At 40.8% G+C, this 25,424-nt stretch overlaps 1 protein-coding gene across 1 annotated transcript in view; it reads right to left on the minus strand.

The window, feature by feature from the left end:
* Window positions 1-25,424, minus strand: part of PHF21B (PHD finger protein 21B) — a 67,150-nt gene that overhangs the window by 19,276 nt on the left and 22,450 nt on the right. Inside the window, exons 2-5 of the mRNA XM_037390590.1 lie at window positions 21,763-21,855; window positions 7,808-8,158; window positions 5,956-6,078; window positions 683-734 (exon numbers count right to left, since the gene is read on the minus strand). Of these exons, the coding sequence (XP_037246487.1) occupies window positions 683-734; window positions 5,956-6,078; window positions 7,808-8,158; window positions 21,763-21,855 (619 nt within the window). The remainder of the gene's footprint in view (window positions 1-682; window positions 735-5,955; window positions 6,079-7,807; window positions 8,159-21,762; window positions 21,856-25,424) is intronic.

The raw sequence follows: 25,424 nt of genomic DNA on the forward strand, positions 1-25,424 counted from the left end.
CAACTTGGATGAGCTGAGTATGGAACTAAAACACACCAAGCTGTAGACTTTTACTTAAAACCAGCTTTATCTTCTCTGTCCATGGGAACTAACCCATTCTGCCCAGAAACCCCCAACTGATCTCAAACCACTGGAAAATGTGCTGAGTAAACTCTTTTTCCTCCTCTCATCTACATTTTCAGAAAGACAAAGCTGCAGCAAAGAAAGGTACAAATCTGCTAACTCCTGCAAGGTATTTCTGGAAGGCTGGAAATGTAAACTGCACACTGTGCGACGCTGTATTTGGTTTATGTGCAATATCTGTTTGAACTCATATTTGGAAGCTTAGGAAGGCATGCTAGCAGCTCTCGCACGAAAGCAGGATGAGACTGAAAGTTTATTTATTTTTTGGTTAAATGGAGGGAAATGGAGAGAAGGAAGTCTTTGAGAGAGGTAGTTTTCCAGCTTGTTTAAAGTCTTACAAAACAAATGCCAACTTTTCACCACTATTTTACACATTATTCTGTGGAACTCTAGAGACGACAGACAATTAACTCAAAAAATGTAAGTCCATCTCACATACAGAAAGAGGAGAGAGAAAGAGATCTGGGTAAACATCTTTGAACCTTGCTGATACTTCAACCAGATCAGAGAAAAGATTCCACTCAAAAACTGAACTGTAAAACAATATCTGCCATCTTACCTTCCAAATGTTCTGTTGTAACCAGTCCTAATGCTACCATGAAGGCAATTTTCTAAGGGAAAAATAAACAAGGGTTAGATTTTCTACTACAACAATCATGGCAGAAGTAAGTAAATAAATCAATCCGGCATTGATGTAATAAACACAGTAAAGGTCTTTTAGAAATCTATCTTATTTGAATGCACAGTAATTTGAAGAGCTTTAATTGAAGATTTGCTTCAGATATGCCTGGTCAGTCACGTCGTACTTGTGTAACTAGATGAACTGTTGCAGTTCAGAGACTTACGAAGCCAATCTGTATGACTACTGATTTTATACAAAGCATGATCAAAATTCAGTTAATCAATTCAATTTCATATTGCTAGCTGCTTTGCTACTCCACTTTTTAGAGAAGTAATTGTGTATTATTATTACTATCTGGATATGGCACTGCTTTTATTGGATGTAAGCAAGCTGTGTGAAGTAAAACAAGATATGATACACTTCCACTGAACATTAAAACACTACACAAGACATCTGAAGCATATTGAAAGCCCCTCTCCCCAAAAAAACTTTCAGAGATTTCTCTTCCCAAGTTATAAAAAGAATAGCATGTGTATGAATTATGAAGAGGTACACCGATCGAATACTTTCCATCAATGGGGAGTGAACAAACGTCTCCCACTGACACTGGTGACCTTTTTGCAGTGAGGAATCTAATCTAAAATATTTTTCAGAACTCTTGTACAGTATATATGCACAAAACACACCTTCATACTAACAGATCTTTAAAACATGCCAATGCAGTAACAGGGCAAGTACTAAAGCAGATTCTGAACTTTCTGTCAGTGATTTTTCATTGGGAAATTTCTCCTTGCAGAAAGAATTCTGCTGAAGATTTTATTCCATCTTTTTGATGGAAAACTGGAGTTCTGCTGTGCTGTTCCAAGCCCAAACTGAACATAACTCCTTGGTTTTCAGTCACATCTGTGGCACTGTGGGATCTTAGGGATCTCTTCCTCTTTCTGCTGTGCTCAACAATCTTGCTGGATCATGTTAACCAAGCAGCATTTTCATGAGGTGCAATTCCACAGGAGAGAAAATCTAATTATGAAACCCAAGCTATTAGGAAATGCAAACAAGCAAAGCCCCAAATCCAACCCCGACAAAGCATCTAAAGACCATAGGAAACAATTATCATACTCAAAACAAAATGTGCAGATTTAGGTCAAACTGAAATACAATGTTGAAGTGGTAGAAGGTCAACACATTCTGTTTCCACCAAAGAAGTGCCAGGAGAACACATTTAAACACTTCCAAGTTAAAATTAGTTTAACCTTCTTGTTTTGTGAAAAGCCTGATGTTTCAACTTTTCATTTCAGTTCAGGATAAAATCAACTAGTAAGTCACCAGAACTACCATTTCCTTTGCAATTCTGACTTTCACCCAGAGAAATTGTGAAAGCAAGCACATCCTCATTTCGTAGATGAAAAGATCTAGCTATGGGGTGGGTTCTTCAAAATCTGAGGGTCAGGAGTGGACATCTACACCCCTCTTGTATACGTGAAAATATCTTTGTCAATCAGGTGAACTAACAACCTCATAAGATGAATGTCTTCTTTCCACAGTCTCCTAGTGTGTAACTCTCCCCATAGATTAAAAAATGGTGATGTAGAATCTCATCACTGACAACTGAGATCTATTTATGCTATATTTCTGCCTTCCATAACTGAGGTAATGACAAGCACGTGTATTCATTTGCATGTCAGACCTTGATTTCAATAATGTTCACTCCTTACATGTCTAAAACACCAGCTAGACACAGTGGGGGCTCCACACCTGAAGGGAAAAGATGAATATTTGATCCGAGATCCACTGTGCAGATCTGAGAAGAAAATTAGTCAACCGAATAGAATTACAAGCTTCATCTCACCCCCACCAAAAAATAACTTTGCGGCAGGATACATCTCAGCGCTCTGAGCAGAAGTAATAACAACATTTAGGTATAGAATCAGAAAGCTGGAACAGTTAACGTGCAATTGTATTTTCCCAATGGAGCACAGAATGCCTGTATTATCCGAAGATTAAACTGTGGGGGGAGCATACATTTGCAGACATCTAAAATAAAATTTTTTGAGTACTGGAATGCTTGCTAAACAATTTTCTTTCTTCATGCTAAAATTATTTGAATACATATCTAATTAAATGTAATGACAGCATACTTGCTTAACATATGAAGAGCCGTCATAAATGGACTTGATAATTATCTCACTGTTAAACACAGGAAGGGTTAGTTTTTATAGATATTTGAAAGATGGTTCCTTTTAAAAAAATCCCAGTAGAAGCCGTATTCTTTGTAACAAGCGCATTATATTAACAGCATATTTGTTTTTATGGGTTTCTGCTATTTCACACTTATGTAGCTCATTGGATTCAACTCAAAATACGACTTCCGTGGCAATGCTCTCCTTTCAAGCACCACAGAGTGTATTGTTTCTCTTCTGTGCCAGGAATCCACAAAACCAAGGCTTCAGCTCCTCCAGATTTTCAGTTCAAGCCTAACACTAGCATTTAGTTCACAATTGCAATGTGTCTCTCTTGTCCTTCTTAGGTGGGATTGAAAACACTGTTAACTAAATAGCCAGCACATATGGCAGTAATTTTTCTTTTAAATAAAAAACTGCTAGTGTCCCGGAAAATGTTGCTAGAAATATAAGCATTTAGCTAACATAAAAATTTTAAAACCTGAAAATTTTCTGAAAGAATTCTGTTTCTTTCTGTGCTGAACTCGGGTCCTTTTAAGAAAAAAACCCACACATACCCTAGGCATTTGCTCCCTGGAGGAGCAGCTCCCTCGTATAATACCTTCATTTCTTTGCAGCAGCCATTCTGCCAGGAGAAGGTGGACCACCAGGCGGGCAGTTGTGGGACCCCATCCCCAGCAGAGCCCCGCTGAGGGCAGGGAGCCAGCAGCCTGCTCCTCCAGACCCTCCTCAGCCCTGGGGGGCTGAAGCCTTACAGCTCATACCCTAGGAGAGGGCTCTGACCACTGGACCTGGGACACCCTGGGTGGTCAAGACCCTCCATTCTGCCTCTGGGGAAGCCACTCCACAGCTGGCCATCCAGGCTTCCCGGCTGCAACACTGCAGACGCAAGGAGGTTTGCTTTAGCCTAATGATGATGTCCTTGGGAAAGGAGAAATCTTTGGCTTCTGCAACAGGCGTACGTATTGCGGGGGCTGTGTCCAGGTTCACGGCTTCTCAGCAGAATGACCAAGACAGGAACAAAAGACAGTTATTACCCTCAGTCTTTTCAGTTCGTTCAGGTACGCTCAGTAACTACATATGGGATTCCTGGCTACTGGTAAGTCTGGTGAATTCTGGTTTATTTGTTTTAAATTTTCAATTTAATTTGTTAAAGCCCAGTCTGTCATGGCTAACATTTATGTAGAGCCATATAGGAGCTCCTGCCTCGGTTTTGTGCTTTGAAGACAAAGGTGTGAAGTGCCTAGAGCGCTTATTTTCTTTTTTAACGTATCATGGTATCTTTGCTACTCTCTGCCTTAAATTTGATCAACTGTTTAAAAGCAATGAGTGCTTTTAGAAATGTGCAGTATGTCTTTTCATGATGCAAAACAAAGATTTTTACAAAACCATTTCATTTTGTAATTACATGTTCTATTTATGTCATTACATGTATTTACACTAATTACGCTGTTAGTTCTAATTACACTAATTGCATAAATACATGTTAATCAACTAAAGTTTACTTCCAAAGAACAAAAGAAATTAACTCTAGACCTACCTATTTACGGCCATGAAGCAAATCTATTAAAAGAAAAGAACCATCACACTTAGGGGCATAACTTCAGCTTCCTACCCAGAAAATTATGCTTGCTGAGACCTCACGTTTACACAGTAGTTACAATGTTCTTGTTTACAAAAATGTAGTCAGGATATTCTAGTTAGCAATTTAATGAAAAGCTCCTTAAATTTATGAATGCTATACCAAAAAGTGTGCCCAGTCCCATGGTCTCTTCCCGCATCTCTCTAGAAGATTTTTGCTCAATATTCTTCCTGTGGGGATAAGTTACAAGCAAAGAAAAATGGATGCTTTTTTCTAGCGTTCTGTTTTTAAGCAGGATCTACTGGCCTTTCTGCCCATAAGGTGCTATACAACAAATAACCTTTGGGAAATACCTCCTTAAACAAAACAGGACCCTACAGTCCCATCATTCAGTTGCAATGAAGATTCATATCAGGATCAGATTTTAAACTTGGGAGGTTTCCTAAGCATAGTTCTGCACAGCTTCTGCATAAAGCTGTGATATTCTAGGCTAAAAGCCACTATTTATCCTTAACACTGTTTTAACTATACGAACCTCTTAAAATGGTAAAATAAATGACCACCCACATGCCTCAAGTAACATTATAAATTTATATTGTAATAATCCTCTTAAACCTACAGCTCCAAGGATGTTTTCATGCTAGACATTTATTAGACTAGTAAGGTTAAGATTTCACATGAGCTGAGCATTTCCATAATAGAAGTGGATTCAGTTTGTATAACTTCTCAAATAGCCTCAAAAGTACACACAATCTAATGTGAATACATCTATTCAAAACCCAAAATGCCTGTTAAAGAGAGACCCCATTTCTACAAGGACTTCAGACTTATATTTTTGGTTTATACCACAAATACAGTTCATGAAAGAGATTTCATCTTATAACCTGTTTTCAACTCTCTTACTCAGTCTGAAGGATTTTGATGTATTTCAGACTAGAAAGAATCTGTATACAAGTGGGAAGACAAGTACACAGCAAATGCAAGAAAGTGTACTGTTAAATACAATCTAAAATTTACAAGACTCATTACAAAGACGATGTAAAAGCTCATCTTACAAAAGAAATGTTAATTCAACCTCATACCCAGCCTGTAAACCAAATGTTACATACTTGATAACATAAAAGAAAACATCTTATGCTTGTACACACCTTTCACAAGAAATACAGCTATACCCATGCAAGGGGCCTAGATTTTTATGAGACCTACAATTACATTTTGTGACACTGGAAGGTTTGAGTGATGCAAACCATATTTCCCAGGGCACCTCACTGGCAGGGACATCAGCCTGATTACAGTGATTGGGTAGAGAGATGAACAGCTGGCAGAACTAAAAGCACAAATGCAGTATGCACAGAAAAATGTTCAGTATTGGCCCCCATAACTTAACCATACTGTAGCTCACTTATTTAAAAAAAAAAAGAAAAGAAAAGAAAAATAAAATGGATCACCTCTGGATTTTCCTCCTTTTTCTTTTTGGTAGCAGGGGGTCCCTGAGCTGACTCTTCAGGAGGTTTCTTTGTCTCCACTTTACTTTCTGTCTGGGTTTGGACTTGAGGCTGAATAATGATAACCTAAAAGACAATGTACAAATAACAGAAAGAGAATTCAGTATTTGGAACTGGACTTTTCTGCCTGAAACATTTGATTCTTCTTCGAAGGGTTACTCGATACCCCTACAGAAAACAAACGTAAAAGTAAAAAATATAAAGTCTGGGGTACTGAGGACAGGCTTTTAAATCCACGCTTAAGTTTCTAAAAAATAATTTTTATTGGTGCATTATAAACCTACTGCAGCCTAAGGGAGACACTTGATCAGTGCCTCTGAAAATTAGGACACTTTCTATTTTGAGGACTCCTGAAGCTGATTCAGCACCCTAGCTTTAACACTCAGGTTGTCAGTGATTTTAAGGTGTTTCCTTTGATTTTATTTTTCATACAGGTAGAGTAGATGGGATTACTACACATTCAAATCAACAGTGTGATCTCAGTCATCCCAGTGTTATTTCAGAGTAAGTACACATGGATGCGAAGGAACATACTCCTTAGTACTACTCATGTAACTGCGATCAGAGTTCTGTCCTCAGCATTTATGTGTTATGAGCAGTGGATGTCTAGTTTTGCATAAACAAACTACATCTGTTTTAAAATAACACTAATTCTGGTTTAGAATCTATAGGAATTAATACACAGATCTCTTATACATGCATATATGTTAGTATATCCAGCTGCTCATATTTTAATTACTATATGAAGATTTACACAGTGCAGATAACATTATCTCAGAAGCTATCAAATTAAAAGGAATGAAGGACCACAGAACTACACATGTGACTACACCCATAATCAAAGATTCATGAAGGACTATGGAGGACTCAACTTGATGAAGGTTATTTGATTTGAACTCCAGGCCTTTTCCATCTATTTCATTGCTAACTTTCAATGTTATTTAATTGTTAGATACTTTATCTCAACTCAGTCACTCTAGAAGAGCATAAAAGCAACAGTTTTCTTAACTGGCAGCCAGTTTAAGTAAGAGAAAGCCGAATTATGCCAGAGAAGTGGGAAGAGATGCCTGCTTTTATTTACCTCAAAAGCCATCCTACATCCTGTATTATTTTTAGAACTCTATGAGAACCTGTGCTGCCAACAAGACCCAAAGCAGCAGGATCCCAGTAGCAAATTACAGCGAATGTCTGCTGGGTACGTTGGTAGCCTTTATTGGATCTGTTTCTGGTGTAAGAGTGATGAAGTTCTTGATTTAAAAGCTGAAAAGCAGTACAAAGAGGAAACAAGCAATTCATAACTTGATTTTTTCCTACCGATTCATCTGCTGATCTGTTCTGAAACCCTGAGCTCTCTCATTTCATTTCCAGGTCTTCCCCTGGCAGTGTAGAAGAGAGTGCCTGGTTATTTGATACACTCCCCCAGGGTCAGTCAATATGACTAGTACCAATGTAATTGAAGAGGAAATCCGTAGGAAATTTGAGCCTGCACAGAAGTCAGGGATATTATTTGTGAGGATTGGTTTAACATAATGGAAGATCATATGGTCCCATTAATGTCAAGCTACATAATGATGCATTTTGTTTCTACTAAACGTATGCTTGTACACAGATAGATGTCTAATAGCATCCATGTGTCCCCTTAAGAATTTTGCCATTACTTTCACCAAAAAGAATGACTGACACCACTCTGCACAGGGCTGTGCACTCCCAGGGGAATATTCTGCTTGCACCTGCAATGTAATCCCTGTGTTTGATAACCAAAAGAACCAGAAATGGCATGAAAACCAGAACCTACCTTGCTGTCGGCACTAATGAGGAGTGGTTGCACTTTGATGCTATCGTTGACCACAGAGACAGTCGCGCTGGTGCTGATAGGAGTTGCATTGTTGGGGGAGGTGGAAATGATGGCGTACGCCACACCTGCACTGCTCAGAGGTGATGAAATAGCTGTAGGTTCGGTGACACTTTGTGACTGGCTGTTGGGCGTCTGTACATGGCTGACGGTGTTGTTGGCGGTTGGGAGGGCAGGGCTGGGGTTTTTGATGCTGACTACAGTTGCCTTCTGGAAGGTAGGAGGCTGCTTGGAAGGCTGATCTCTGCACGGGGAGATAGGGAGGCTGTCTGGAATCAGGGTCTTTGGCCTAACCTACAAACAGAGAGTTAGACGTTATTAGGCACAGCCTTACACCACCGTGAACAAACACTGCATACATGCACTCCTCCGGTACAATCTCTTAATTGTATTAACCATGGAAGAGAAGCATCTAGGCAAACATAATATAGCAACCCAAAGTAACCAGCCATACATTTACTTGTAGATATATTCCCAGCGCTCCTCAGCTGGGTCATTTTGGAGTCCTTAACTCATTGCTGAACAAGAAAAGAGGAAAAAGTCAATTCCCCTCTTTTATAAGCACACATCCATACAAAAGCTACTCAAGTCACATCCATTTCTCAGCAGGGATGTTTAAGCCAAAGCCATAGCAAAGAACAGAAACCCCAGACACAATAATTTCCCATTCAGAAGGACACAACACTCTTGCTATGAATTAAGGAGTGGGAACTGAACTGTTAAGGGAATTGTGGGAACGCATTTACAGGAACAGTAAGCATAGGCATATATACTGGTGGATCAGTGAATGAAGATCCTCACATTTTTAAGATGTGCCATGTCTAATGGAGAGGAGATCAATCATGCACTCACTCAGCTCAGCAAACAAAAAACAGGAGAGGGGAAGAAAAGAAACCCACAGCCAGCGAACTTCACATTTCGTTGCTGTAAGTAAAGAACCAGTTTATAGCCATGGGTGGATGCAGAAGGAACTTCCACGGATGGAGGGGGGAAACTGTTTGCCAAGATTTCCAAAGGCTGTGGCTTTACCCAGAGCCATGAATGATAGATGTGCACTATTGTTTTCAGCTAATGCGATGGGTTTCCAGTAGGGTAATTAACGTCACCCTGTCAACACGGCTCTGCCTTAAAAACATGTTAAGTACAGTTCCAGGACTGAAAATAAATAATTTAAACTGCCTCTCCTGAAGTTAACTTCACTTCCAGCTTATTCGTTAACACGGCCAGATAAAACAGTCGTTTCCCTCTGTGCTTATTTAGTCCTGTCACTTCTCACACCTTCCATACTGTGAAACAAAATGACAAGTTGTAACAGACAGACATGGGACGCAGCTGCCTGTGTCACCACACTGTAGTCTACAGGAGCCCTTCCAATGATGCTGACTTCAATCTTCAGCCTAAGCAATTTAATGAAAATGCGGGGATTTACTGATGTGCAGAAAATCATCTCCAAGGCTGGCCATCATCCTGTACCGTATCAAGGAGGAGCTGTACCCGTTTGTCCCCGCAGGGAATATTAAGCACAGCAAAACACATATCGTGAGTTCTTCGTGTTTTGGTAACTCAGACCCCAACTGCTGAAAGAATCCTAACACCTACAAGCAGTGCAAATGTGTATTAGAGGCACAGTCCTGCTCAGGAGTGTCTAACTGTCAGCAACCGAGGCAGAGGGAAGGTGAAGGAAGAAAGAGAGACAAGAGCAAAGAGAAGGATTTGCCTGAGGTCCTGCAGCACACTTGTGACAAAGCCAGAGAGCCACTGTATTTGGCTCACAACTTTGGGGTAATACTGGAAGGCCCCACAGACCCACTGGGAAATGATGCGAAACTATGCTAAACCGTGACTAACTGTATTCAAGATATGCTGACAGTAACTGATGGGGTTTTTGCTCTTTCTCCTCTATCCAATCACTTTATGTGATTATTGATTCATTTAGTTAAGATACCAAACAAATACCCTGGCCAAGGTGTTTAAGAGAGGGGTCTATAATTAGCTTCATATCCGTAATTAGCTAGTGGTCTTATTTTCAAAAGTACTGCACAGAGGATTGCTTTAAACCTGCCTTGGCCCAGGCATTCTGCAAAACTAAGGCTTCTAAATTAAACAACAGCTCAGCGCCATAGAACACATGATACTTCAAGCAACTTGTTCAACTAACTCTTGTATCAAAGTCAGTTATACAAGCAGATCTTGTAATATCTACTTTTACATTTTCATAGTAATACCCTTTCCCTCTTATGTTATACCTTACATAAGTCTCTCATATGTCAGACTTTAACAAATTGCTCATGCTCATGTGCTCAGAGACACGTGCACACAAATAGTATCATATTTAGAAAAGAAAGTCTGAGAAGCTTGGCAAAATACAGTTAAAACATATTACCATGGCTAAAAAGTCCAAATTTAAATCTCAGCTGTTTGGCTAAGATCTAAATTTTACCATCTTTCCTTAAAACCAAATAATTTTCTTTTAAATTGATATAACAGCTGTTACCAACAGAAGTACTGCAAACACAGATAAGCACACATATACAGAGAAAGAGAGAGAGAGAGAGAGAGAGGAAGGAGCAGTTCAGATCAAAGATTCAATAGAACAGTCACTGCGATCTTTAGAAAAAATCAAGTCTGACAAAAAAATCAGCTCAGAAGTTTTTCTAGCCAAAACCTGTCATGTAGTCTACCAGGATCTACTGTATCTGTCACTCTTAATTGCACTTCTATATTTAATCAAAAGCCTAATTAAACTAAATGCCTATATATATTCCAGCTATATAATTATCTTTTCTACCCTGCTACATATATATATTGACTGTCAGATGTAGCCCTTAATACACATTCTGCAAGTTGGGGGTGAATGCATATTACTTTGCTATAAAATAAGCTCTTCCTGCACAGACAATTAAACAGACTTAATTTTCCAAAGTAACATATTCTCCCCAAGCGTTGCATACTGAACTATCTGATATGCCTTACCAAAGCGGTACAACAGCAGAACATAAGCCGGGCGTTTTCTGCCACCGTGTGATACAAGGGAGGTATAGCTGTCCTCAGAGCCTTCAGCCTCTGCAAACCCCCTGGCAAGTCCAGCCAACGCTCTGAGGGCCTGTTTATTTGCAATTCCAGAATAATAAAAAGGGTTGACTATAGAAAAAGTTTCAGGTACTCCTGATTTAAAGCTAAAAATAAGTTAAAGTTAAAATAATGTTTATTTCTACAGCTTGCAGGCATGAATCCAAAGCAGAGAGCAGGCATGGAAGCCCCTTGTGCTCTAACACCGATGAACCTTCCCTCCTTGAGTACTAACACCGAAAGTAAGCACTTAATAAACAGCCAAGTGAAAGACCTTTGGCAGAGTTTCACGTTAAAAACTGAAGTGCTACAGTAATCTGTGAGAATAATGGTGTCAGCTGGGAAGAAAAAAAAATGAAGGCAAGAGCTAACGTAAATTCCTTTTCCTCACGGCAAAACGGCAGCTCAGATTTGGGAGATGAAAGGAGGACAGTGGCACTAGCAGAAGTTTGGAAGTTGACAGTCATGGAAGAGGAAATGGAGAAAAACTAGGGCAGGGCACAGACTGCATTTCACATGCAAGGTATCAAAAAGACATTTCTACTGAAAGTAGCACAGGTTGGATGGCACCGGTCCCCATTACAAGAGCCACAGAAATAAAAGGCACAAAAGTTTAGCAAAGAAGAAAAGAGAAAGAATAACAGACAGTATGCATGTTACCAAGTGAAAACTGCAACTGTTGGCGAGCGCTGCAAATAACAATTCTCCTGTAGCTCAGCCCTTCTCTCCCCAAATATCTTTCATTTTACTCCTGACAGCTGTCAAAACAGAATGTGATACTACCAGGGCTCTAAATGCAGGAGAAGAGAGAGCTGCTTCTTGAATATAATGATTTCACAAACCCGTGTTGTTCCTGAGTTTCCTCAATACCCACAATAACAAAACCATTTGATTTTAGGCAGCAATATTCAGACACCCCTGGTACTTCCAAATAGCCTGCAGGTGAGCACACTGTTCAAGAAGGTATTCCCAAACCTGAGAATTCACTACGTGGGGGCTGTCTGCTTTTCAGACAGGGAAATAACACCGACCCCAATCCTGTGAGATGCAGAGTGCTCTTTTGTTCAGCAACCTCTAATTTCATGTATTTTAAAGAGTTTCAGATCAGAAGGGAATCAGCTCCTGTGACTAATATGACTCCTTGTATATCCCATATCATTAAGCTCCATCCAGATGTCCCTATATGAAGCCTAAAGGCTTCCATTACACTGAAACATCATTCCAGCTCTCAAGAGCACTAATTGTTGAATACCGTAGAGGCAAAGAAACTGCTAAGTGGCAGAGGTGGGAGAGCCTGATGTGTGTCACCATCGACAAAGGCATCTGTGATCATGGGCAATCTATTTCCTGAGCTACATCCCATCAGGTGAGCCACTCCCACGCTGTAGTAAAGAAGAAGAACGTAAAAAAGAAAAACTTTCACAAAATAAGCCCTCAAGATCCAACCTGAACAAGTAGAAAGGAAAAGGAGGAGAAGGGAAGGAAAGCAGACAATTCCTCCCATCTCTGTGGGCAATCCTATGCAGTCCTAGAGGACAGGATTTAATTAGAACAGTTATCTCTGTGCAGATCGGCAGGTACTATGAGAATTGTTAAGGGCAATTCTGGTAAATGTGTTCTCCTTATGGCCTAGTGAAGAAGGAGAGTTAACAAGTGCACTTCAATTACAAAACCAAAAGGGATCACTGTGATCCTCCCGCTCACACACTGGCCAAAGAATTTCTCCCAGCAACTGAAGACTGATTTTAAAAGAAAATACTCAGGACTTCTTAACGATGAATTCATCACGAGCCCCAATAAACTGTTATAATATTTTATGATGCTCATGACTGGCATTTTATTGAAAGGCTGAATTTGCCTAACTTCAGCTTCCAGTCCCTGGATCCTGTTACAGCTTTGTCAGCAACGCTGAGGAGCCCTCCCCCTCCCCTACATCAGATATCAGCTGGATCGTGCTCAGCATCAATCAGTCCTTCGTACTGGCAGGGCCGATCTGTATGAGAGTAAATTTTTCAGCTCAACGCAATATCACATTGCCTTTGAGAGAAAGACCATTATTCACACTTTATTTTCACTTCACCCTTGTACTCAGAGCTTAAAAACAAAAACTCAAAATGGATTTGGCACAATTCATATGTCACAGAGGCAAAGTGCTGGGAGCAGCAGACAGAGCTTTCATTCTTGAAAAGCTTTAGAGGATCACACAGAAAACATTAGCAATGGCTGATAAAATGAGTGCAATATGGGGTAATTATATCCTTCACCAGCATGAACAGATGCACACTGACTTCAGTAAAGCTGTGTCTATTTATGCCAGCTGAGGACCGACTCTCTCCCTCTTCCTTTTTAAATCAATAAAAACTATGCAAAAGAAAAGGCTCTGCATAACTTTACGGTGACGACACACCCAAAAATCCAGCTCGCACAACTGACCTGAATACAAGTGTTTCCAGCTCGGCTGATTTTTGATTCCTTTCCTGATAAGCACCTATTATCTTCAGCCTGGTCTGAGACCACAGTCAAACACAGTTTATTTTCTTGCCACAGGGGGAAGATTACAAATCACACGTGACTGTGGATCCACACACACTTTTCTTACTTCCCCTCGACGGGGCTGCGCAAAAACAAAGTTACGCTTCAGTGTGTATCAGGAGGAAACCCCAGGCAAGATGACTCGCTCCAGTGAGTCCTGGGTTCGCATACAACACGAGCCTCTCCTTAGGATCTACCTGGAATATCAGCCTGGCAAGCCGCAGAAGAATGCTATGAAATGCAGGACAAAGCCCAACCAATTTCTCCAGCCCACGTTTCCAATCCTGCTGCTCTGGACAATGAGGACCCCGGAAGAAATTTTAATCTGACTGAAACCCAGAGCAAATTTGAATAGACTTCAGTAAGGCCATAACTGCATCTAGCACCTCAAAACAAACTGTAGTCTCTCATTTTACATGCCATGTAACCCAAGAATCACCCTGCGGTATTTTCACACACGTTCAAATTACGTGCAGCACATCAGACATTTTCCACTGGATTGTACACCTAATGTGCTTCGGTACTCAATTTGTTAGTCATGGATAGCCAGCTTTAGTGTAAAGGTGACACACAGACAATATAACCCCTGTGCAATTTTTAAGATGACAGCTCTATTTCATTTAGTTTTCCTTCTTCAGCTTTGCTCGATACTACAGAAACGGAAGGTTTGCTGAGAGGGATTTTTGTGTGGGAATCCGCCAGCTCTCCTTCTTGTGGATGTTGGCATAAGGCAGTCAGGTGGGAGTTCTTTATTAAAAATGTTATCAGTGTTTTGAACACAAAACTGTATTTTCACAGGAACTTGACTGACTTTTGCTAATGAAACCTGCATTTTCTCCTCAGCTATACTGCCTGTATTTTCTGGCTTGGCATTGCTGCTGTTGAGTTGATTCGTTAAGTGGCTTCTTTCCATTTGCAAAGGGGAAAACTACCATTAAACCAGCAAATTAAAATCAATATTATTCAAAAAAATAACAAGTGGGGGTTGAAGTTGACAAGGTTTTCTCCTTTTTTTCCTTCTGCACAATGATGCTGTCCTTGACTATGCAGTTATCTATGTGCCTCTGAGGAAAGAATTTAATGCTTATTGTTTAGGATTACAATAGAAATATAAAAGCTAGACTGTGATTATACACACCAGTCAATATCTTACTTCCATTTCTACCCTTTTCAGTATTATGAGTTAGCTTGCTTCTCTCTCAGGTACTCATCTATGATTAACTTACTTCAATTTAAATATAAAGTGTCCATGAAGCCTTTAGGCATAAAGGAGTGAACATCTGTCTGCTTTCCTCCTATTTGTATACTTTCATAAGCGAGCGCTGGACTAATCCATGCAGCCAGGCATTCACCGGACTCAAACGCTGGTGTTACTTCAAAGACCATGGATGTCACTGTTTTGTGCTGTCCTTCACTTTAAGAGACTTTCCTGCTTCTAGACAACAATCACGGCACATTATAATGATTTGACTAGCCTCAACTCATTTACTAACCATAATAAAAAATTCTGGAAGATAAAATAATAGTTCTGTCTGCTGACAGCCTGAGCAAGATGGAAGCACACAAAAAGCTCCCACATCAGGAGATGAAAATGATGAGGTTTAGGGATGGGAAGCAGTGCAGTGAGTTCCTCCAAGCCTCTGATGAGGTACTGCAGAGAAAGAAAACCTTCCTATCCACACATCATTTGGCCAGAGGCCCACCGTGAGCTTGTGCAACTGGCACGGAGGCTCAGAGACACAGCACAGTCCAAATTCAAGCCAGACATGGACCTGAAGCCACATCATTCACAGGGATGCAAATGGCGCCAGTGGAGAGAGGGGCCGCCTCTTCTCATCTTCCTGATACTGCAAAATGACATGGAGAGCCATGAGAGGTTTCACCTGGGAAAAAGGTACCATGTCAGGTGTTAAAATGGCTTGAATCTTTCCTGGGGGTTGTATAGATACCTTAAGCTCCTATGTGCAGACTGTAATGGAGATCTGACTTCCATGGAGGTCCTGTTCTAAATGTTCACAACACTGGTTGGATCGGAAGGTCTGAAGCGTCAGGAACAGCCAGTTCTGCTTCTCCTTCCCCACCACACTGGATCAGTTCTCTCGTTAAGAGCAGACAACTGATCGTGAAACTCAGCAAGTCAGAGGTAACAGAGAGGTACTGTGGAAAATTTGTGTCTGGGTATAGTCCCCCTTGATACACCGTACGTGTTCATCTTTGCCCGTACTGCAGAAGACTGGATTTCTCATCACTGCCAACCTCTGGCACACCACCGTCCACAAGGAACAGTTCTTATTGCACCACCTTAGATACATCTTTGTCCATCTTGGCTGCATTACAGCAGTGTAAAACGCATACCATGGAGCACTGCAGATGCTCCAGCAAGCCCATGCCTCTCTCAGCTGCACAGGTTACCTATCAAACCTATCCACTAATGCATAACTGAGGTTCCCACAGACTTTTCAATAAAGTACTGTGTTTTCATCCCAATCTTCAGTGCTCTCCCTGTAAAGATTTAGTATAAAAGACAACAGTAGTCATGGGGAGTCCCTACAGCAAGGCTGATGCTCATATAGGAAAGCATCTCAAACTACTCCACAAATTAAGGGGACAAACCTCATCACTTTCTACAATAAACATTTTCTGTATTATACTCCTCTGACAGAAATATATCATGGCATGCAATAAATAGTAGCCTGCTTATTAAAAATAAGCAAACTGATAAAAAGGAACCCTAACCAGAACCCTCAGCTGCATGCACTTCTTCCCAAAGGGAAAGGATGAGAGAAGAAATAGCTTACCACAGATGTTAATCTTTGTGCTTAACACATTACCAGAAGGTGCTTCAAATACAGTGACAAGCACCATATAAAAGTCAATATAGAATAAAACAGATTAACAACTATATTTATTAAGGGCTACGTTTTCAGCCAGGCCTCTGCAAACCTTTCTTTTGAAAAAGCAATTTTGTTTCTGTTTTCCGCACACATACAGTCAATGAATATTAAATACTGTTGCAAAACCTTTAGCTTGGTTATATACCATGCTGATTAAGTTACCTTGAATTAGATTATCTCTCTTCTTCACTAGCATTCCAACACATCCCTCTGGAAGCGCTGAGGGTTATATACCAGAAAGGTGCATGACATCCCTTAGGGGATTATAGTCCTTTTCTCCTCTGATATTGTAATAACAACTTTACCCAATTCAATTATCCCTTACCCAAATAAACAATAAAGTGCTCTTGTCTCTTCATTGCACAGTTCAGTGTAACTTTTTATACAAACATGTATATCTGCTGGCTGTTCTGTTTTCACAAAAGGCTGACTTGCATTTAGCTATATTTTTCCACTTCCTAATGGCTATGCACAGTCTTAGCACACTACTCTTACAAATAATGAAAAATTATGTGGGTTGTTGGGTTTTTTAGAGGTTTTTTTTTTAGAGTTGCATGAGCAAACTGATACAGGCTTTGCCACAGACCAATCTGTGCAGTTTCTTCTACAGTACATGCTGGCATCACACAACCTGGTTTCTGTCTATAGGAGCTGTTCACCTTTCAAGAAATCCTCCAGAAGCCCTATCACCGGGGGAGGCAGGAGTAGTGGTTGGTTTTGTACACACGTGAAGAGAATCAGCAGCTGTCAGTGGAACTGTGCTCATAAGAACTATGACAAGAAATTTTTAAAATGAGAACATGTGTTTAAGTTTTGGGAACATCTGGAGACCACAGTCTCTGGCTGGGCTCACACAGTACCCAATGATGAATAAAGACACAGTAATAAAACAGCCCCTTGACCCAGAGCAGCCTGCAGCCCACTGACTGAATTCAGACCCCACTGAATTATGCATATTAAAATCACTACGGAAGATAAAAAATAAGCAGCACTTGACAGCAGAGCTGGCTGGAGTTGACTGAAAACCAACCACGTTTCATCTAAAGCAGTTGTGCGTACCTGTTTCTTTTCACCACTACCCTGCATGGCAGCGCCACTGTAGGCATCTGCTACGTGACTCTGCTCTACTCTGATCAGCAGTGTCATGAGCAAAGCCATCCCGAGACCTGCCTTCAGCCAGGACTGGAAAACAGGTCAGGGAAATAGCATTATAATCTGATTTAACTGCTATTCAAATCATCACAGTCTCTCCATTAATTTGAACGAGAATTGGATTGAGACCAAATTACTGACAACAAAATGGGAAGTTTATTCTAATACCTTCACCGTTTCATTTAATATCTTCCATTCAAAGAACAGAAAATAAGATTTTCTTATTTCCACAGTGCAACTTAATTTTTATATAAACCAGTTCAAAATAGACAGACTGTCTGCACTGCATAACCCCAACCTGACAGAAGTCACCCCCTCCTTACAGTTGATGGGTGCCACAAAGTAGAGGAACAGCTCAAGAGCAAGAGGGTGCATCACCTGTGTGTTTGAGCAGAGGACCTCCAGGATCTGCTTCTCAGACTGCAGTGGAGAGTCTGCAGTTTCAACATCTCACCCAGCTAGAAACTTCAAAGGCCAAAATAAGAAGAAAAAGACTACCTGGAATTAACTTTGCAAACATCACAGCTCATAGCAGAAATATTCATTTGATGAAAGCAAAAATAATTTCATCTTCTGAAAAAATACAATTTTTTTTTAAAAAAAGAAAAGATAAAAGGTCTGCCAAAAAGGCTTGTTTTGGCAAATAATGAATGCCTAAAGAAATATTGTTTGTATTGTGCAATGTACTTGTAATTAATGTTTGTTTGCTCACCATTTAATAGCAGTTCTGCACTAAGTGATGGGATTTTGCTGCCATTTGTGAATGTGCAGATTTTGAAACTTCATTCCCCATATGGAAGAGCTCCCAGGGGGTCATATCATAAACCCATTCAAATGAACAAAACAAATGACAAGTATCTGTACAAATGTGGAAAATGAGAAAGCCGCATGTATATTTTACGTAAGTATCATTAGAGTGCCCTGGTTTACTTGTGTGGTATTTTCCTGCTTGACTGCACAGAGGTAAATCAAAAAAGAGGCTGTCTAGATGAGGAAGGTGAAGGCATCAAAAATACAAATCTCCTTTAGATGTGTTGAGGGGCCCTTAAATGGAGGAGTCCCCTGTTTCTTTCCAGCCAGCCTGGTAATGTTTATGCCTTTCATGCCTACATCCAAATCTAAAGGGAGTCTGAAATCTCAAAAAAGTCATGAGACTGGCCAAAAGGAGAAATGTCAGGTAGCAATCGGTGTGCTGTCAAGAATGTGGATGCTGACCTGGATTAACCCCATTTGTCTACATGCATCCGAAACAGAAATGCCATCCGTCTGGCTAAGAGTGAAGCTACCTCCAGACAGCGACTCAGAGATAAGTAGCCTTGTAACACAGCAGGGATCCCGAAAAGGATTGACCCAGGCCTTCCACCCGGCCATAAACAAGAGAGGCAGCACATACAGACAAGATTAAGGCAGCTTAGGTGATGGTCACTGTGCCTGCCACTGCCCTTGCACAAACTACACCTAGACTTAGCTGCTTGAGCAAATAGGCAGGCACACAGGTGGGCTTATCCAAGCCTTTGCTGCTATGGTTTCAGTGCTACTACGGCTCTACACAATCCACTGCTAAAGCTAAGACTTCGTAGCGATGGAGGTCAAGGAAGCTGCAATACCTTGCAGAACAGATGCAGCTAGAGCTAACATGCATGACCACTGACATTGTACTGCTTTAGTTCTTTGTGTGAAATACTGTGGACTTCTTGGTAGAGGGGTGATGAATATTGTTTTGTTTTAAAAAAGCTGTCCCTTTAATTTGCTGCTACAAGGGCACCCAAAGTAAATGTTTTTAGCAGATACCAAACTCAGTTGGACCCTTTGCGTTAGTATGCTTGGGAGACGGTAACAAAGCTGCCTCTCAGAAAGTCAGTCCTAGAACGGTAGGGTTGTGCCACTAACTCAGAGCAAGGTACAGAAGCCATGCTTGTCACCCAGGAGGGACAACAGGAGATCAGTAGCCAGCCTGCTCCATAACCAAGTCTGAAGCGTGATAGCTGAGACTACATGGACTGTGATAGGATTTAATTCTGCACATTTTCCAGCTCCTACTAGAAGATACTGTACACCCCTCAATTGCCAAAATAATTTTTAATTTGGCACTTGTTTTCTCAGAGCTATGAGGAAAAGAGGGAAGAGACGTTCTTTACCATAATACCTTCATGGTATTACATGGCCTCATTTCCTGGCATTTCTATATTTCCATCTGAAGTTTCCAGTTCTCCTGGGCCACAGATTCCTACTGACCTTCAAGATTTGCCAGAGATGACTACGCATTCACCTGCAGTTATTACAAGGGAGAGCTTTCACAGTGACACAGTGACGCAGCTCACTTACAGTGGCCTCCCAGATCACCTGTATCCAGCTGTATCTGGTGAATGACAGCTTTACATTATTTTGATTCATGGCTATATTAAATGTATTTTGAAGGCACTTGAGTAGTTAGGTAGAAGCCAAACTTTCCACTTGTAGATGAAAACTTCATCTATCTCAAGACATCAAGCAGAGAGCTTTGAGGGGTAGAGGGAATTCCCCACTAGGAAACAATATGGAAATATTTATACTTCTCTGTAAGCTTTGAGTGGGAGAGGTACATACAGACCACGGTGAACTGCAAAGGAGGCCACAGTCTGTAAATGGGGCAGGCAGTTGCTGAAGAAGGAGGTATTGGCCTGTGAAAAAGGCAGAAAAAACTCAGAACATACGGTGTACCTCTGATAATGTGGTACTACACACAGCTGCCTACTTAATTTTTAGTTTTGACAGAAATGAGACAGCTATGTGGTTATTTCCCACGTTATGTATAGAGAATAGAAAATTCAGTGAACTATGGCTTAGGACTGCTGAGGAAAGGTTGGTGTTTCACTAGTGTTAAGTATGATTGCATAAACAGGTCTGAAATTGAAGACTGTGCTAGGAAAGGAGTGAAACGAAGTGAAATACAAACAAAAATATTGCCATGAGCTAAACAGCAAGACAGAAAGGATATGTGTTCTTTTCAAAAAGTTGAGGAAATCAGCTTCCTCCTTCTTCCAATTCTTCAGAATTGAATCTAACACTGAATGAAATTTTTTCTACTTAACAAAAGTACAGAACATTGATGCTTCTCTAAGTGCAGCATTTGCAATGCCATCATCATTGCTGAAACATAACCTTAATGATAAGTTAAGCCCCTGTTACAGGTTTTTCATCTGCTCTTGGAACCTCATCTATTTTCAGGAGCAATCTGCTCATCTTTGACACCCCAAAATGGCAGAAATCAATGTGTTATTATGCTGTAAGAACAACTGAAAAGCAAAGCCTTGAACTTGATAAGAAAACTATAACCTTCCTTTATGTTCACAACTTTGCCTTCCACAAAATGTAATTTAAAGAGAGAATTTAAGAACTTTATCTTGGAAATACTCTTTCCTCCAGGCAAAGTTAGCTCACAGATCTTCTGCTAGATTCTGCCACTAAGAAAATATTATGGGGGAGGGAGAAAGGAACAATAGGAAAACCCAACATTGATTTCAATGCTAGAAAAGTGTTCACATATGAGAAACAGGCCTCTAAGGGCCACATAGAGGGAAATATATTTATACTTCATAATCATGAATCCAAAAAGCAAACCATAGAACTGCAGCAAAACACTTGTTGAAAATAACATGCAAAATTTTTGAAAGAGGGCTGAAATGGGGAATAAAGTGTATGGTTAGGGAAATGGTGATGGATATTCAGAAAAGAAAACACTGAAAAGATTTCAAAAATCTGATTGTAACTCTCCTTTCACTCCTACCCAGCCAGTCTGGCCTCAGCCTGGCATCTGGGTTAGTTGAGCCAAAACTTTATACTGGGATAGACAGGGATAACAGAAGCAAGTTAGTAAAAGAATTGTGTGAGGCTAAATCTTGAACAGAAAGGTTAATGCTTCCACTACTTTTTTTAATTACAGAATTGCAGATCTTCACTTCTGTGATTTGTGATTCATCTTACAAAACTAAAGCTTACCTTTCACTGTATGCACTTTGTTCTTCCACAATGAATCTACAAGATTTTTTGCAGCTTTTCATTGTGCTAACAGTATGATCCCAGAAGAAAATGGATATTTTTTTTCCCTCCACAAACTGGAGAAAATCACAACTCTGCTGTTGAGTTCACTGAAGGTGAGTCTTTATTCAGCAAAATGAATGTGCTGACCTACCCAGGCCTGGGCACCAGACAGGAACAGAGTAGAATACATATAAAATTACACATATCTCCCTTTGGAACTGTATTTTGTACCTGAGGTAGCACTGCTGGTCCTTGTCCTGCCAACCTCTGCAAGGAGCTGACCTGAGGAACCTTAATGGGCACTGCAGTGATAGTTCCCAAAGTCTGTTGAAAGAAAAACAGTTGAACACAGCTTAAAACACTTGCACAGCTTCCCCAGATACAATGTGCCCGACTTAGCGGTTCCCCTTCCAGATCTTTGTGTCTTCCCAACTTATGACTGAAGGATACAGCATATCAGTCCATTTTAAGCCTGCTCTCTTCTGCCTGCAGAGTCAGAAACTCTTCCTTCTCTCTAACTTTCTCTACAGATAACTAAAGCCTATTGTCTCCTTAGAGCATTTGGCAATTCTGAGTGCGGCAGATACATCTCATTGTTTTGAATCTCATTGTTTTCTTGGTACACAAAGAAAACACAAGTGTGCTGCCATGGCTGAAGGCTGTCTAGGCACTAGCTTCAAAAGAGATCTGAATAAAGGTGAAACACACCACAGTGAAACTTCAAAACATGCATTGGTGAGATAATGCATTTCATGGTAGCCAGGGTCACAAGAGAAGTTCACTGTGTCTTAGCAAATAGTAAATACTGAATTATTAAAACTGAAAGGTACCTATAAATCTACTACAGCACACTGTAACATGACATTCAGCTAAGATAACATTCATTTGAGCCAACACAGCAGCTATTACTATCCACATTTATTTTCTCTACTCACCCTTCTCTTAGTTCTGTAAAAAAATTATTCAGAGTTTATTTAAGATTAGGATAGGATAGGATAGGATAGGATAGGATAGGAGAGGATAGGATAGGACAGGACAGGACAGGACAGGATAGGACAGGACAGGACAGGACAGGACAGGACAGGATAGGACAGGACAGGATAGGACAGGACAGGACAGGATAGGACAGGACAGGACAGGATAGGACAGGACAAGACTATTCCAGTTGGAAGGGACCGAAAATTATCATCTGGTTCAACTGCCTGACGACTTCAGGCTGACCAAAAGTTAAGGCGTGTTGTTAAGGGCATTGTCCCAATGCCTCTTAAACACTGACAGGCCTGGGGCATCCACCACCTCTCTAGGAAGGCTGTTGCAGTGTTTGACCACCATCTCAGCACAGAAATGCTTCCTAATGTCCACTCTAAACATCCCCTGGTGCAGCTTTAAACCATTCCCATGCATCCTATCACTGCATACCAGGGAGAAGAGACCAGCACCTCCCTCTCCACCCCGCCTCCTCAGGAAGCTGTAGAGGACAATGAGGTCACTCCTTCAGCCTTCCTTTCTCCAAACTAGACAAGCCCAAAGTCCTTAGCTGCTCCTTATAGGACATTCCTTCCAGCCCTTTCACCAGCTGTGTTGCCCTCCTCTGGACGCATTCAAGGACCTTCACATCCTTCTTAAACCATGAGGCCCAGAACTACACACAGTACTCAAGGCGAGGCCTTGCTGAACACAGCAGGATAATCACCTCTTTTGACCAGCTGGTTATGCTGGTTTGATGCCCCCCAGATGTGGTTTGCCCTCTTGGCTGCCAGGGCACACTGCTGGCTCACTCACGTTGAGCCTGTGTCAACCAGCACCCCCAGGTCCCCAGGTCCCTTTCTGCAGGGCTGCTCTCCAGCTACTCCTCTCCCAGCTTACATCTGTGCCCAGCATTACTCTGTCCTAGGTGCAGAATCTGGCATTTTGACTTGTTAAATTTCATTCCACTAACCATAGCCTAGTGCTCCAAACTATCTAGATCCCTCTGCAAGACCTCCTGTCCCCAAGGAGAGTCAACAGCAGCTCCCAGTTTGGTATCATCAGCAAACTTTGCTGATGGTGCATTCAACTCCTGCATCCAGACCGTTGACAAATGTGTTGAACAGCACTGGCCCTAGAACTGAGCCCTGAGGAACACCGCTGGTGACTGGTCACCAGCCAGATGTAGCCCCATTCACTACAACTCTTTCAGCTCTGCCCTTCAGCCAGCGTACCATGAACCTGCCCATCCCACAGCTGGACAAGTTGTCCAGAAGGATGCTGTGCGGGACAGTATCAAAAGCTTTACTAAAATCCAGAAAAACTACATCCCCTGCCTTCCCTTCACCCACTAGGTCGGTGACCTTATCATAGAAGGATATCAAATGAGTTAAACAGGACTTTCCTTCTGTGAACCCATGCTGACCATGCCTGATGATCGCATTATTCTTTAAATGCCTTTCAATACTACCCAGCATAAGATACTTCAGGTAGCTTCCTTCTATGGGCAAATATATTGCTGCATTCTACATAAAGGTTACTTTCTAGATGGAGAAGTGATACTTGCTAACCCGGTATTATCTTTCACCCTTGTGAATACAGTTGGATACCGAGAGTAAGCAAATCATGTTTCTGTAATACAGAGTCAAGTACACACAAGTTTCCTCCCTACCCCCAGATTTCTGTGCCTGTTAAGCTCCAATCCTTCGCTGACTTTTCATCTACCTGTAGTGATACAGATAACCACAGATGTGTATTTATGCATTCTGTTATAGATGGTCTGAATGGCACCTCTTTTTCAAGCCTCACCAACAGAGGCTCCTAAAATACTGGATCCGAGATGTTGTAAATAACGTGTGCTTTATTTTTTCTATTAAAAAGGACACACAGCCTATGAATTTAAGATTGGGCCATAGGTCTAAAGAACATAGCTAAATTTTCCCCTTCAACCTCTTTCATTCCTTCATCTCCGATTACAGTTCATATTTTGGTTAACTAGCCAATATTCTTAAGGTAAGATTTTATAACTTCTATCTAACGTTTCTTAATTGCTGTTGGGACAACACGGCAATATAAGCAAGCAGGCGATTGTCATTATAACAGCGAGAGACACTTAAGTCACTGATCACAAAAACTTATCAGCCTGCTAGAAATAATTAATAAAGACAGAAAAATCGTTTCAGCTGAATTCTTCTAAATTTAAATCCTCTTAAAACAAAAGTATTGGATTACAGGCAGTAAGATAAAGTATGAATATTATCCCAATCTGGTAATAAAATCTGTCAATAAAAAGGAAACTATAATGTAATCAGCTCAAGGAAAGCGAAACTGTACCAGGTCCATGCCGTATGTTCTCCTCAGACCTCAACAACAGAGTGGCAAAACAGTCTGTTTCATTCTAACTACACTGTTTGATAAGAATACCATGCATTTTCATGCAGAATATTTTTAATAAACTTGTCCTACAGAGCTTATATTTTTAACTCTCCTACTCCTCTTGGAGACATTTGGGGGTGTGATGTTATATATTCGGCAAAGATTAAAATTTGCATAAGATTTGCCGGAGTTAAACAACAAGGAGAGCTGTACAGTTATAAACACGCAAGACAATTTTGCCTGAGTAGTCATGGATTATCAGTACCCTGGATTATCCATGGAAAAATATACTCCATTAAAATTCTGTCTTAAGCCAAGGACAGGGGGAGCAGAGAAAGCGGCATTTCCACCCATGGATGCCAGAACAAGTAATATGTTCCTGCAGCAGTAAAGGTATTGGCAGCAGAGTGAGGAACAGAAGGAGGTATTTCACCAGTTATCCTTATACAGTGACACATGAATAAAAACAATGGGAAAGATACTATAAACCACCTGAACAAATTACTTCTTTGCCCTGTCTTACCATATCACAGCCTCACACATTGGGAAGG

This window comes from Falco rusticolus, chromosome 5 (genome assembly GCF_015220075.1).
Source record: "Falco rusticolus isolate bFalRus1 chromosome 5, bFalRus1.pri, whole genome shotgun sequence".
NCBI lineage: Eukaryota > Metazoa > Chordata > Aves > Falconiformes > Falconidae > Falco > Falco rusticolus.